This window comes from Diadema antillarum, unplaced genomic scaffold (assembly GCF_040938485.1).
Source record: "Diadema antillarum isolate AM-2024a unplaced genomic scaffold, OU_Dant_1.0 seq00001121_RagTag, whole genome shotgun sequence".
Taxonomy (NCBI): Eukaryota; Metazoa; Echinodermata; class Echinoidea; order Diadematoida; family Diadematidae; genus Diadema; species Diadema antillarum.
This window is the reverse complement of record NW_027271935.1, coordinates 775,165-790,905: the sequence shown is the minus strand read 5'-3', so window position 1 is coordinate 790,905 and position 15,741 is coordinate 775,165. Positions and strand designations below refer to the sequence as shown.

Here is a 15,741-nt window from a genome sequence, read left to right as displayed (position 1 = left end):
AATTTACGTTTACAGACTGCCTTGGTTTCAGGGTTCAGGACAGAGATGCAAAAAGTACTTTGTATCTCCTTGAAAATATGGCTCGAGAGTGAAAGAGAGCTTTATTAAGATAGTTTACAGGAAAGCTTTGTTGTAGTGACATGTGTCTGAAATGTTTGTCTAGAGTTCCGGAACATAGCTCAGAACTGGGGTATAAAAGCCTCTTTGTTGACTGCAACTGCCAATGACATCGTGTGTCTAATACAAGCTCTATGGCATGTCAATCAGATTAATGCTGTTCTGGATATTAATTGTTCATGAGCATGTGCACACACCATAGCAGATCGAAATGAGAGGTACAAAACTCAGACCATTTTCACAGAGGTCGAGAAAAGTAATTGTAATGTTTGATTACAATTATGATTACAGTTTTACAATGTGAATTATTGTCAACACACATGACTGAGGAAGGCATGGTGGATTCATTTAACACAAACAAATAATTCAATTTTTACACAAACTTGCTAACTTGGGAATCATGTTTAGTATTCCATTTCCATGGTAGTAACTAGTGAACAAGCGAGGCTTAGTCACCCATTAGTACCTCGGCAAGCAATCTAGGCATGTTGAGAATTTGATATTTGAAGTATACATATTCCAGGACATTTCTTTTCAAAAGGTCATTACATTTACAATAATGTTGTACCGTACCAAGGAAGATTTCTCGCTTTTCTTTACATGTATAATGTCTTATGATTCTTTCTGTTTAGATAAACAGTCACTTCATGCATATTATGCAGAGATGAATTTCTCACGGCTTATCCCATTCCTTTCACTCAATACTCCCCCTTGGATGCATCCATAATGACGATGTCATTTATGATGGGTCATTCAGCCTTTCGGTGCTGCCCACACACTCGCCGCTGTGCATAATTGCCATGCGGCCTTCGCCCAGCATTTTGTGTCTAAAATGCGTGTTTGTGCTCGGCTTTGATGACGTCACTAATGAGGCTGAAAGGGCCTCCTTGGTAGGGCTGATGGCTCGCGATGGCCGAAGAGTGATTCGCAGCGTGGTATCGTTAAAGGAGCCCTGCATATGATTTTCAGTCTTTTTGCATTTGAACATCCGTAGATAGACCATTTCTGTCATTTCTTACAATTAATGGATGTTTCTTTTCCTACAGCCTTGTTTACACATTTCATTTACCTGCTCCCGTTAAGTTCCATTGGTGGGAATTCACTTTAGTTGATGCTAAGTAGGGCAAGCCTCTGGCAAGCTTTGTAGTTGCTAAAGGGCAACTTTTGTGAACAAAGCATGCATAAAATCTAAAACATTATACAGAACTGGTCTGTTGGTTAAACTAGGTATAGAGTTTCAGAATTTAGGACCTATAGTGATCGTGATGCGGATGAGGAATGCATGTTTTCAAAATTCATGACAAATCACAGTGAACAAGTATCAGCTTCACATGAAAATGCCCGATGGGATGCTCAAGGAGGCAGAACAAAAGAAGAAAGCATGCATAAATTCTACACGTACTTGTCATTAAAGCCAGTGGTGTAACGCAATGACATTGCTACATGCACATTTAGCTGGATTGTGTGAGTCTCTTCCATGCATGTCATTCTTTTTCAGTGTAACATGTTTGAGGTTTCTCAGAGTATTGGTTTATCTTTTCAAGGACCACAATAAATTCCACAAATCTTTATGTGGCACTATTGATTTATGTACTACATGATGTGAAATTATATAAGTCATCTGGAATGCCCCTTTAAATAAGACAAGGGTCCTCCAATGGTGAAAGGAAGCTGTGATAATGGTATTGAAACTGGGGAATGAGGGATGTAAACACCTACTTTGTAGCAGCATGGCTTCCTTCTGTCTTAGGGGCACAATGAGAGCCGATGTCGCTGTGTCCATGTGTGGTCACGAGGGGCCTTGTGCCTGACTTTTAGGGTTTCCTTGTGAAATAAAACGATGGCTTTAGCCCACGCAAATGTATTTCTGGTGTTAGCAATAGGCCCATTTACACTTGCTTGGAAAAATCGTGATTTTTCTAAAATCGCGACATTTGGGTGTAAGTTGCTAAGCAACTACACCCAAACGCCCTCGAAACATCGCCAGAAAAATCGCCAGCCGGAGTGCGATTTTTTGAAACATCGCGAAGTTTGAGGCGAAGTTAGCGAGTGTAAACCCAAGCTGCAGAAATATCGCGATTTTTCATCACGTGACTCTCGGTATCGGATTGCACCGGGAGTTTACGCGCGCTCCCGATCCCTCTTTGGAACGTGTAGAGAGCACGTCGGTCACTGGCCAGAGTACTAGTACACGGTATAGACAGCTGTGTACATCCACAGGTCTGAACGGCCGATCCTCGGTCGGCTCGTGGTCTCTCACCTCACCCTCCCTGATGAAACTAGTACACTGTACGTGAAAACTACTACTGGTAGCAAACCTTAAGTTCTCCAACCACGTATCATCACCCCATGACAACTTAACAAAATAATGTTCTCCCAGAAATGCGTTGATTCAGATTGTGGGAGTGCCGTACTGCTCTCGATATATATACGTTGTTTGTGGAATACAGGACTCAGGAGTACGTAACAAGTGTAAGTTCTTGCTGTCGCCTGTTAAGATACCAGACCTAACTTCCAAGTCTTATATACTTCCCACTTTCGTCATATCGGCGAAATTTCATGATCCTCCTGAATGCTGCTGTAGATGAAGTTTTACACACCTACTACGTATGTAATATAGCAAGCTATATAGTTTTACCGTAAGTAAACAGTCTCGAGAAGCACATATTTATGTGTGCATTGTACTGATAAAAAGCCCTGGCTCGTGATCAAAATATACTGCACTGCAGTGAAAACGAACAGAATAGCGCGCGCTTCCACTCAGCTACCGTGTTGAAAACAGGTAAATTACGCATGCGCACTACCGACCAAAAAATCGCGATGTTTCGTGAAGCTCAAACTTCGCGTGCTTTTGCGCAAGTGTAAACGGTGGAACCAAAATATCGCGATTTTTAAAATCGCGATGTTAGTAAGTGTAAATGCGGCTAATGTCGGAATGTGTGTAATTTTGTTTTCATCATTCTACCAATGTGTGTGATGTCACCATGCTGAAGGTGAACATAAAATTAGAGTGACTACTGCATACGCCATATATTTAGCAAGTCTAATTTTTCGCGAATTGGGACTTCCCGACAATGTTTTGAGTGCTTAAATTCGCAGTGGTGGAGTACTGGAACTGAACGGAGAAATGTATGCATGCACATCACATTCGTGATGGTATGAGAGTTAATGTTTTCGAATTTTTGTTTTTCATTTGCGAATAGCACCTGACTCATGAAATTCGTGAAGATAAAAACCTCATGAAATATTTGGCGATTACAGTATACAATAAGGGGGAAATATTATGCTTGCAGGTATCTTTTGCTGTAAATAAGTGTAATAATTTTGCCTGCCATCAATATTTTATACACATGTTGCATTGTTGCAGCTGTAACGTCGGAGTGGAAATATGCTGCTGCATGCCATTAGAAATAATAATAAAGGACAATATTGCGCACCTTCTATAATAATATACTCTACTGTGCATAAATCATGCATAATATTTGGGTTATCATGACTTGCTCTGAGCTTGTTCCTTTGTTCTCTTGTGCAGTTTAAAATGTATAAAGACGGAATGATGTGGCTATGTCAGAATCATTTCATATGTGGTAGTTCCGTGTGTGTGTGTGTGATCATAAATCACTATGTTTTGATTGTTCATTGGCAGAGAAGTAATCCCTTCGATGTACTGTGTCAAATATAGCAAAGCAAACTGTGACACTAAGTCAAGTTCGTAGTCCTAGAACTATTCTTTGCTCAAGGCTGTTCATATTTTTAGAAGAGGATGAGTGACAGCAGAGGCATTCACATTCAGAGTCACTGCATGGTATTCAATGCCATAGTAATTTGTTGTCAACGTCTAATTGGCAAAATTCCATCAGTAATAGATACCACGGTATCTCAGTTGGTACTGTTCTCATGCACAATTTGTACACATGAAATACTGTGGTATTTCTGGCCCGAAAGTGCACCTATCTGCAGTACAAGCACTGTGCATGTTGCATGATACGGTATCTCTTATGGGGAAAAGACAGGAAGTGGCTTTGGTCCATTGAGAAATACACCCAACATGGTAATCTGTGACATAATTCATGCATTCAAAAGCCGGCATTATATATTTCAAGGGAAGTTTGAATTACCACGCTACACTGTAAATACCATGATGCATGTGTTTTGTGAGGTATTTCGTGGTGTAGTTAAATTCATATCATGAAATGTCATGCAAAATATGGTAGTATTTCACCGTAAGTGTGAATGGGCCTTGTGATTGCTCATCATTGTGTGATAGACACATTAGCTGTAGACATCAGCTGTTGTTTGGCCAGACAAAATAGCCAGAAATTGCTGGCCTTGTCAGATGAACATCATTTATTATTGCTGGAAATGTTGCAAAATGAGGCACTCTCATTGTACGAATTGCATTCCCTGGGCAGATATGGTAGTGTTAAATGTTCTTAAATCAAGGTTGTTCTTGTTTGGTACATAGCATGATCAGTGGATATTCATGAAATCACTCATTTTAATGATCAACATTGAGGAATCCTTCAGGCACACTAAATGAGGATAGCTTGAAGTTTTATTATTGACTAGACTGATACTGTAACCATTTCATTCTTGCCCAAAATAAACTCATGCTCTGAAAAAAGATCTTTCCCGTCCTTCAGTTGATTTCTGAGATAATTCACCTTGCTCAAGGAGAATATGAGGAGGGTATGTATGTGTGAGAGTGAAGTTGTACAATACACAACAAAGAAGACTGCCATGTGCATTTTTTTTTTAATCCGTTGTTTTGAAAATAATTTTGTGCTGATCACAAGTGGCTTAATGCAAAGTTTTCATGTGTAACAGTGTATTTTATATTAACTCACATACACACTGACAGTGATGGCTAAAATTTATTTTTGGATATTCTCTCTCTCATTCTTTCTGTATTGGATTTTTTAAATTCCATAATTATTTATTTGTCCATCATCTATTGCACAAAGAGAAACAAAACAGATAGGCCTATACAAAGTGAGTTCAGTGATTTATGCCAAAGCGTCTCAGTCATCCTGTGTGGATTCTTGGTAGTCTAGAAGAGCAGACAATCCATTCGATTGTGACATGCAATCAATTATTTTTTATTCCCCTTGACAAAGAAGCTTGATAAGAACTTAATACCATTTGACAAATGACAACGTAGTGGGTGGATTTTTCTGTCTTGCTTTCTTTCTTTTATGCCTATCTGAGATCGAAATAAACTGAACAGAAAGTGATGCATGATTTGTCTGGTTCAGATGCAAATGGCAAGCCATTTACTTGTAAATGAAGAATCCTTGGGGATTGGTGTAAAAGGAAAGTGAGAATAAGTATAAGCTCCTGTTGCTTCTCACTGATAATTTTTCATGTAGATCTCGAGAGGTCTCTCTCTCTCTTTCTTTTACCTGTGTCATTTCCATACATGTTCTCCCTCTCTGCATTTCACAGAATATTATCAGAATTCATCCTTGCAGTTTTGCAGTAGCAAGCAACTACTAAGAAATTGTCAAAATTGCTTATGAATAAGTGGGAAGTCATACAATTTGTAGTAAATCAACAGATAGAGCGTACCATATTAATAGTGTATGATTATCGGTTGAGGTTTATATTTTTGTTTGTTTGTTTTGTCTTTTTTGCTTATTGCAGCCACAACTAAGACCAGAATTACCCTAGACCAGTACAAAAGTCATATTCATGGCCAAGGGACTTGTGTTGATAATGAAGAAGGTAAACAGCCTGGTTTAATTTTGTATCTTGTCTCTTCTTTTCTCCCACCCCCTACCTTCCCCCGTCTGTTGTCTCAACCACCCCCCCCCCCCCCCCCCCAAACAAACCCAGGACCCTCCGGTGCCTTCCAGATGAACGGAGACATGGGCAAGTACACAGCACTTGGTTACCCACCCACCCCTGAATCCCCCGTCTTTCCCCTCGCCAATGGACACTTATTTGGATCCGAGTACCCCTACCTCCCCGATGGTCAAATTGTGACTGGTAAGTGGCGTGACCCCTCGTAAGTTTGCATGCCCTCTACTTAACCCCGTCTGGGTATTATGTTTGTTTGTTTGTTTGTTGTGTTATTTGTTCTTTTAATTTTTGTTTCAGTGTTATCTCGACCAAGACAACAGATTGTGGTAGATGGTGTTTTGTGGTATTGCTGTGCATCTCCACTTCTCTGTCTTACTTCGTCATCATCATCATCACCGTCCTTCCTCTTCATCATCGGCATCTTTTTCATCTTCTTGTTTGTGCTGTGCGCCACTTGAAGCTGGAGGATGAGAGCGTCCTTTGAGGCAGGGTGGCCTTTTTTTTTTGTGATGATCAAACCTGTCAGGCAAGGTGTTACATGAGCAACATCAAGTATAAACACTCCATATATACTGCTCTCCTGGACTCCGAAAGAAACAGAGACTGTAATGTGGGCTTTCAAATTTACGAAGAATCCCCATGCAATCACTTTCCAGGAATGCATTTATAAACATATAGAGTCGCTGGGTGTTTGCACACAGAAACATACACCTTGCTATAGATGTCTTCAAAAAAAAAAAAACCAGAAAGATACATCATAAAGTGGCCCATCATCAGCCAAATATGGGAAACCCACCACATGTTCATGCAGGAGTATGCATGTTTATCTCATGCAGTGTGATGGAAGTCAGAAGTGTCAAGCTTGGCTCTAACTTTACAATCGTGTATTGGAATTCAAGCTCTTCATATTACATACATGTACACTGTTTAACCAGAAATATTTTCTGTGTGAAATTTTCACGAATTGGAGCTGATGACGGCCTTTCTTGCAGCATGAAATTGCCACTGGCATTCAATGCATAAACGAGAACTTTTGTGTGCATTTTGATTTCGCAGATCTTGACTCCTTGCAAAATTCGTGAAAATTGTATGCATGCAAAAATTTCTGGTTTTGCAGTAAATGTGTACCCAAGCAAAACTCAAAAGCAAAAGACCCAGACCAGGATTGTCCAAACATGATATGAGAAGGTCGTTTGGGAATAAACAAGATCATAGTTTGCATTCAGACCGAAAGAACCATCAACTTGGTTTACTTTAATAGCATGAAATGTGTTTAGAAACACCCTGACCTCACTACTTGCGCTTTGTAAGAAGCAAGAAGACATATTATGTATGGGTAGGATAGGTTCAGGCATTTTCATTCACATTCTGTGTGTATTTGTCTTACAAGGTCAAAATGTATCAAATGCATACCTGTATCCCACATACCCACATCCACGTTGGCAGTTTTGTGGTGTGGAAGGTATTGAATGTAGAATTGTGAAATAGTAACATAATCACTATCAAATTTGCTCAAAGAGTTTTACCAATGTGAGTTTTATGAAGATGTGAAACTGAAGCATTCGTTTACTTTATGATTGTTTTCTGTAATTGGTCATACTCCATTTGTTGAAGTGCAGAAGATTCACTTTCATAATGCAAGCTATTTAGCTGGGGTCTTTTTTTTCTGTTTTCGAATGGAAAAAGGCAGTTGCACTGCCATATCTTTACCAACAAAAGTCATTTTCACAAGTCATTTTGCGCCCAGATGATTTTCTGATAAAGCTGCCTCAAGACAGCTTCTTACGGGCTGTCACTATGGTAATATCTGGGATTCGCAAATCTTAAATGATTAGGGGAGGAGAGACCGGATGTAAGGAAACATATGAAACTGTGAATGACTCAATTCCCCAGGGACGACAATTCAAGGGGCATTTTGGCATTTTAATTGTTAGTACACCATGCACCCAGAGAGAACCGCATCCTGAATAGGCGGTGCATTCACATTAATTTGGCAGTGATGTTACATACCACAGAAGTTTGTTGACACTGTTCTCATTTAGCAAAATACCAAGTGGTAATAGATGTTGCAGTCATTCACATGGTGTCTTGGTCATTCAAGAAATATTTTAGAATTGGTAGCGAAAATCCTGTGATCTCATCGGTGGAGAGCTATACAATGTGTTGATTGTTTAATGGCCGCACACTGAGTCACAGTGATGTAAACATGTTATCGCGCACTTGTAGCAAGAGTATGCGCACTTGTAACAAGGGTTCACGCACTATGCAAGCGTTCGTGCACTCAGTACAATGTATGAGACGCTTATTGGCTAAAAAGTCATGCATCCAGTAAATACTGGATGCATGGTTTTGAAGTACTGGATGCATGATTTTGGGGCTCTTGTCTATGGCAAGCCAAATATGCATCCAGTAAATTTATCATCGAGTAACATTGTAGAAAAATGAATTTTTGGCAAGAAAATTACCCATTCTATGACACGGATGACACACATGTCTTTTTGTGTGTCAGTCGGAATATAGTGTACGTGCAGTAACTATGGAATTTAGCCTAAACCCACTTGGCTTCGCCTTGTGGGTTAAGCATTCCATAGTTACCTTGTGCACACAGTTCCGGCTCACACACTCCGACCTGTGCATCATTTGTATACTGTGATATTTCTGGCAGGCGTTGCACATATCTCCAATGGGAAAAGACACACAGTGTGTCTGGTCATGTGAGAATTGCACCACTGTATGATCAGTGTTATTTTGCAACATGTTTCACGCTCAAATCTTGCATATGTATTTAGTGCGAAATTTGAATCACCGTGCAAAATACCGCAGTATTTTGCAGTGTTTCACCGCTGGTGTGAATGCACCTACAGTCAAATTCAGCAGGTTGCCACAAATGTTGTCAGTATACCTCTAGTGTAATTGCAGTGTAATTTATTCATAAATTAATTTTCACCTGAGAAGAACTTTTTTCCCCTTCATGTGAATTAGCATTCCCTGCAATACATAATTATTTGGTTTTTGTTTCTTGTTTATTTGTTTGTTTCTTGTTTGTTGGTTTGTTGGTTGGTTATTTGTCTTCTAGGGGTTTGGTGGACAACTTTTTTTGTGTGTATTGTGGTGGCAGGAAAAGAGGACCATGTTAGTATGCTAACTAGTTCAGGTAAATTTAAATGTAGTCTGGAAGTAGTGAAAGTTGAAGCAAACTCAGACAATCCATTCAGGATTTTTTGTTCTTTTTTTTTTTGTATGTTGATAAATTTCCACTGTAGCCTTCTCAAGGTGTGAACTTGACAGCAATTTGTTGTCATACCAGAACACTGTTATGATAGTGTTTTTAAAATACAACAAAAAGATAATGAAAACGATTTTGTTTTTGTTTTGCTTCAAATAAAAAGTTCAAATTTCTTTGACTTGTTTTAAGATACAGTGAAAGCTAATAGCATCATACAAGCCTTTAGGACGGAGATCTTTTGATGTTCTAGAACAGTTTATATTTTGAGACAAAAAAGTACTAGTGATATATCCAAGATATATCCAAGATATATCCAAATGCATTGAGGTTTGTGCAGTTATTTCCAACATTTGATAAATTTCATGCTTATTAGATTTTATTCAATATCGTACCTTGAATTAGACTTTAAAAAAAAGAGAGACTAAACACAAGGAATATTGCTAAACCTATACTTAAGAAAAAAGGGCCAAATCTGGGACAATGTGTGAAGCTGAATGAATCAGAAGTCGTTCATAAGAAGAGAACCACTTCTCACCTTCTTCTCCAGATAGTTTCAGTGGGTCATTCAAAGTTTATCACGGTTACCAATCAGTGTGCGTGGCAGCGCACTTCAATTGGCTATCATTACCCCGATTCTGGTCAGAGCTCTGCGGCTTGTGGCCGTTCGCAATCGCTACCGTCTAAAATGTGATTATCGCCTTATCGCGAGTCGAAGTGGTGTGTCTGGAGAACGATGACAGGCTGTGTTGGCCATTTGCAGACTAATAGATGTCTGGATTCTTTTAGTATAGATAGTCTTGTGCAGTCTTTTTTTTTTTCATGCTTTTCTCTTTTTTGTTAAAAAAATGTTTTTATTGAAATACAAAATGTGCATGCACATCATGATAAACATGCATTAATCACTAAATGGTCAAAGACCAAAGCTGGAAAACTGTTTTTTGGTTTTGGTTTTTTTTTTTAATAAGTTACCAAGTTTACATTTTTAGAGGCTATGGAATGATTAGTGGTGTTTTTCAAATGGAAGGAAGGAAGTGAGATGATCAAAGGAAGGTTTTACATTTTACTTTTTATTTTCATTTGAATTGACAGACATACACTTCTGCTAGGAAGTCCAGTGGTATCAAACCAAAGGGAATGCGAATGCAACATTCTAGCAATGCCCAGTCAATGGTTGGGAGTGGCAAGTGTGAGGGATGCTATTATGACTAAAGCACTATAGTACCATGATCAAAATTGATAACTCTTTCCTCTCTTTTTTTTTTCAGTGACAGGAGGTAGATTTTTTTAGTTGTTGATTTTTCAGAATGATTTGATAGGAGGAAGACATTTTGTTGTTTAGAATTTTGCAGAATGATTTGATGGGAAGAAGACATTTTGTTGTTTAGATATTTGTGGAATGATTTGCGTATAGAAGTTCTCATTCTCTCTCTCTAGAATCAGGCTGATACAACCGGAAACCTGCCCAACCTAGAGAGGTTCGCTCCAGACAATTAACTACCGAGACTGCCTTGAAGGAATATTATAGTTCTGAGGGATCGTTCAAAATAGAACAGTTATTTGTCGAAGCTATGAAAATATCAATAGCCATGTTTTGAATGCTAGAACTTGAATGCTCTAAATCTTGCAGAGGAGTGATCATGATATGAGGAAAGAGTGTCATGAAAAGTCCAATGCCAAACTTGGATGTAAGGATTCTTATCTGTGAATCAAATAGTGCAAAAAGAATTGAATACAAAGAAAGGAAAAGAAAAACACTTGCTTTTTATAAAAGGACTTCTACCTATAAATCCAGAATGAATCTGCAAGTGTGTATGAGTATGTCTTGTTGTACGATGTCAGACGTCTGAAGCCGGAAAATGCTCTGAAGTTTGATATTTGAAGGTTATTTGCTCAGTTTGCGTCTTAAAATAGCAGTGGCAGATTCAAAGAGAATGTGCCTGTCCTTTGAAGTCAGTCACATGTAGTTTTTGCTGCGAGCAAGTACCGACAAATGTCAACATCTGGTACACCCAACCCTGCCAAATTTTGCCGCTGTAATCCCAAATATTTGAGCAGTTTTTGAGCGATACTGGGAAATGATACAAAGAACTGCTTCGTATCACGTTAAGCAAGTGTTGAGCCTCATTCCACTATGAATTTCTATTAAGCATAACAATATTGTTACTATATCGACCAAAATATTCCTCGAGACGTGGTAATTTTAGTTGGAATATAGCAACTACTATTCTGTTACTGGGCGCTGTCTTCGGAAGGATTCAAGTGAAATAGGCAGTCGAGACTTTCAATGAACAGCAACAAGAACGAGGGAAGAATAGGATGAATTTTTTTTTTTTCAAATCCATGTGTTGGTTGAGATAGTATACAGAAAGGAAAATAGAGAAAGAAAAACGCACCTACAACACCTTGACCTGTGTGTTTTCTTTGCTGTGTTCAAAAAATTGCAACAAAAATTCCTTTTTTGTTTTCATCTGTTATTTTTTCTTCTCTATCGCTTGGTTAATGCTGACATCATTTCTTTCTCATTGCTGTTATGAAATAGATGAACTGTGTATGATGGATTTTGTATGTGCATTTTTAATCCAGAAATTGAAACAATCAACAAACAAATAATAACAGTGATGGAATAGTGTAGCAATTTTCAGGCTACTGTAAAACAAGGAATGTTTGCGTGCATTTTGTTTTCGCAAATTTCGCGAACGCCAACATCCGCGAAATTAAAATGCACGCAAAAGTTCTTGCCTACACAATATTCATTGGATGCCAGTGGCAATTTGCGAAAATGTCATGCTGCAAGAAGGGCCGTCGGCTCCAATTCGCGACATTTTCATGCCGCGAATGTATCATGTTTTACAGTATATGTCAGTTTTTTGCGGGCCATTCAACACTTTTCCCCAATGCAGTTGGGAGTGGATGCTGTTTTTAGCCACATTCATACACACACGCACACACACACACACACACACACAAATTGACAGTATTTGAAACATGACTTTTTGCCCTGCAATGCGAAAACTTAATTTGTGTGTGTGTGGACACATACACAAAAGAAAACAGTTTTTGCGATCCGCATCAGGATAGGAAAATCAGTCCTGATTGATTTTATTTAAAAACTTGCGATAATTTGCCTGGCGGTATGCGTGAGAACTGTACACAGAGACTTTTTCATCTTTTTTATTAATTCTACAATGCATCTTGCTACAGTGGGTCTGCAAGCTCATATTCCTGGGATCATGTTACGGTCACTGTTGATTCTTTTTTGAAACATTACAATAATTTGTCCTGCACAGCATTATGTGCACAAGTAATATTGATATTTTTGCATCGCAATGCAAAAACTGATAACTCTTGTGTGTGAATGGGGCTTTTTTTTTCATGTCTCTCTGACAAATCCTATTTTGCAGTCGTTTGTAATGGTCAGACCAAGTCGTTTATGCATGTTTTCTTGAAAATCCAGTGCAGTGTTTACTTCATTCACCCATACTGACTGAATCAGCTTGTGCTGTGAAGTACGTGTTTGTCTCAACTCAGCTAATCTGCGTTTTCTCCCCACCCAGCCTTTCTCCAGTGACCTTGGCTTTCGCCCCACATTTCTACAGCAAATTTGTTAAATGGAGATCCTTTCTTGACAATTTCTGAGTCAGCTGTGGTTTGCAGAAATTGAACATTCTTGCTGCTTACGAATTCTCCAAATGTACAAACAAGATTGATAAGCACATCCTAGGGGGATAAATGAGTTTGCCTCTTAAGAGCATTATTTACCATGTGCAGATGAAACAAAAATCCAGCTTTAGTGCTTCAAAATAGTTCTAAAATATAAGTTAGGGATAGAAACAACCAGTGTAAAAATTTGATTCATTATAGTCAATGTTTAGTATTGTTAAATATATATACAGAATGTGCACAGTAGTTATAATGAAATTGTGTTTAGACTAAACTGTCTACAGTTATGGCCTATTGAGAAAAATAGTGATGTCTGCTTTATGATGTAGGCTTTATTGTGAAATTTTTACATGGTAGGATGTTTTGTGATTCAACTGACCTACATATATGCATCAAATTTGAGAACACAAACTTTTTTAAATCACAGCTCCCAATGGTGAACAGTACCTTTAAGGGCTTTGTCATAAAAGTTATTAAGAGATGGTAAAATTACAAGTTTAAAGGACCCCCCCCCCAAAAAAAAAAAAAAAAAGATAATAATAATGATAAATGAATAAAAAATAAAAATAGATAGATTTTATAAAGGAGAAATATTGAGAAGGAAAAATGCAGTTTGACCCAATTTTTTTTCCCCAAATGTTTATCAAAGTTTTTAAAAAATGGTACATCGGGGGAATTAACACTGTCACAAGATTTGACCTTACTGAATTGGCTTTGTCAGTCATACAAGTTGTAGGAAACAGACCTGTGCGTATGCAAGACCTCAAAATACAAAACCATCAAGGAAATAGTTTTGAATCATTACATGTGTAGCTTTCCTGCAGTTTTGCTTCTGAAGGCTATTTCATTCTCTGTGGTTACAGGTAAATAGCACTTGTAATTACTATGTAGTAGAGGGACTCGAGTATACTGAACGTACGTTGTGCATTCCAAGATCAGGAAAATGTTGGTAATTCCCAGTCCATTGCAGGAGCAAATCTGATACATTTCTGATTAAAAAAAAAAAACAGTCAAAAAAAGTAATAGCAACCAAATAAAAACTACCCCCAAAATGTGATTTATATAGTGATGTACACTGCTATTCATAATTTCTGCAAGTACCTCAAATGATGTTTTAAAGTGTGATGCATGCACATCTGAAGTGATATTTACTTTTCTTTGTAACAAAGTGATAACCTTGTAACATTTTTCTTGTTTTTTCTTGTTCTTCTTCTCTCTGTCTCCCTTTCTTTCTCTCCCTTCACTCATTCCATGCCCCCCCCCCCAACAAAAAAAAAAAATCCTCTTTTTTTTCTCTGTAACCTTTGCTCTTAAATGTCTTGTATTTTATCATTTAAAATGTTATGCTTTGCACATCCTGATTTCTCTACCTTTCTCACACATAACTGCATCTGTACTCTCTCCTGCTGACTTTCTTTCTTCTTCCATCTGTGCCTCCTCCCTCCACCCATCTATCTTTTACCACCACCACCACCTCCTCCTCCCCATTTTGTTCGCTCCCATTTTCTCCCTTCTTCCTTGCCTTTCATTCCTCCCCTTTCCTTCCCCCTCCCCCTCTCCATCTTGTTCCTCCTACTATCCCCCTTGTTCCTGCCCCCTCATTCTTTCCCCTCCCTGTCTTACATCTGTCTCTCCCTCCCCCTCCCCATCGTGTTCCCTCCTGCTATTCTTCTTCTTCCTTGCCCCTTGTCCCTCCCCCTCCACCTCCTCCTGTGTTCCCTCCTGCTTTCCCCCTTCCTCCTCACCCTCGTTCCTCCCCCTCCCTTTCCCTCCACCCCTTCTTGCTGCTGTATCCTGCTCCCCCGCCCCATCTTGTTCTTCTTTTCTCCCTTCTTCCTTCCCAATCCCTTTCCCCTTCCCCTTCTCATTTCTGCCCCTTCTCTCTCTCTCTCTCTCTCTCCTTTCCTTCTCCCCCATCTATCTCCTACTTCCCCTTCCTTCCCACCTCTCACTACAGCTGAAGACTTATCTCAGCAGGAACCACCCAAGGGCGATGACCTACGCAAACTCTTACAGAGACAACTTGAGTACTATTTCTCCAGGTGAGTGCCTGACAACATCCTCTCTCTCTCTCCACTTGTAGCATGTGACAATTGTAATCCTAGGCTCTTCTCTTCCATGTAGCTCATCTCTGGATGTAGATCATCTCAGATACTTAATCTATTTGCTTCTGTCGGAGGATGCACTAAGAGAATAGTTCATGTAGTCTCTGCAATATTACAAAATCCAGGCTAATTACTTGACGTTCAGTCTTCATTACATAACCATGCATGGCATAATCAAGCTGTATTTGTGTATTGGGGGGCTTGTCAGGGCTGTCAAAGTAGCTTCTGTTTCTGATACCTCATTCAACTTCCTAGACTTGTATTTTCCTCCAAATTGGTTGAATCCTAAAGCCGGTGATGCGAAAATCTATGCAGAAATATAGTAATATTAGAGAGAGGAAGTGATTAAAGAATTTAACAAAGCACGCAAACACATACTCAATGCTGTTCTGGGGCTGGTTGTGGACATGAAGTGTACGAGAGTGCGCAGAACGTACAAAAGGTCGCATGATGTGGGTAAGGTGTGATGCCTTCCATCGTTGTACAACTTGCTGAGTAGCCGGACGGGGAGGGGGAGGATGGGTGTTTGAAGATGAAAGGAAATTACATGTGTCATTGACTCGGGGGAAGGGGGGGGGGGGGGGTTGGAGCACGCTCGCTCTGAATAAGGACAGTGACCGATGAATGCCATTGACTGCATATGTTAGCATTTTCTCTCAGTCCTGCGTACAACTGCTCTCTCAGACTTCGACTCGGCAGTGCGATTCTCCATCAAGTGCTTAAAGTGTTACGAAGAAACCTCGAAGAGGAGTGATCTTTTTGTGAAGATGGCAGAGAAAAACAATATCATGTGTCCGTGTGGCTGGTAAACACTCCGATTGCCGCGGAAAA

The 15,741-nt window shown here is 39.2% G+C and overlaps 1 protein-coding gene across 5 annotated transcripts in view; it reads left to right on the top strand.

Moving 5' to 3' along the window:
- Nucleotides 1–15,741, top strand: part of LOC139743919 (uncharacterized) — a 101,534-nt gene that overhangs the window by 37,016 nt on the left and 48,777 nt on the right. For all 5 annotated transcript variants that reach the window (XM_071654387.1, XM_071654386.1, XM_071654385.1 and 2 more), the window contains 2 exons: nucleotides 5,953–6,105; nucleotides 14,763–14,847. In XM_071654387.1, the coding sequence (XP_071510488.1) occupies nucleotides 5,953–6,105; nucleotides 14,763–14,847 (238 nt within the window). The remainder of the gene's footprint in view (nucleotides 1–5,952; nucleotides 6,106–14,762; nucleotides 14,848–15,741) is intronic.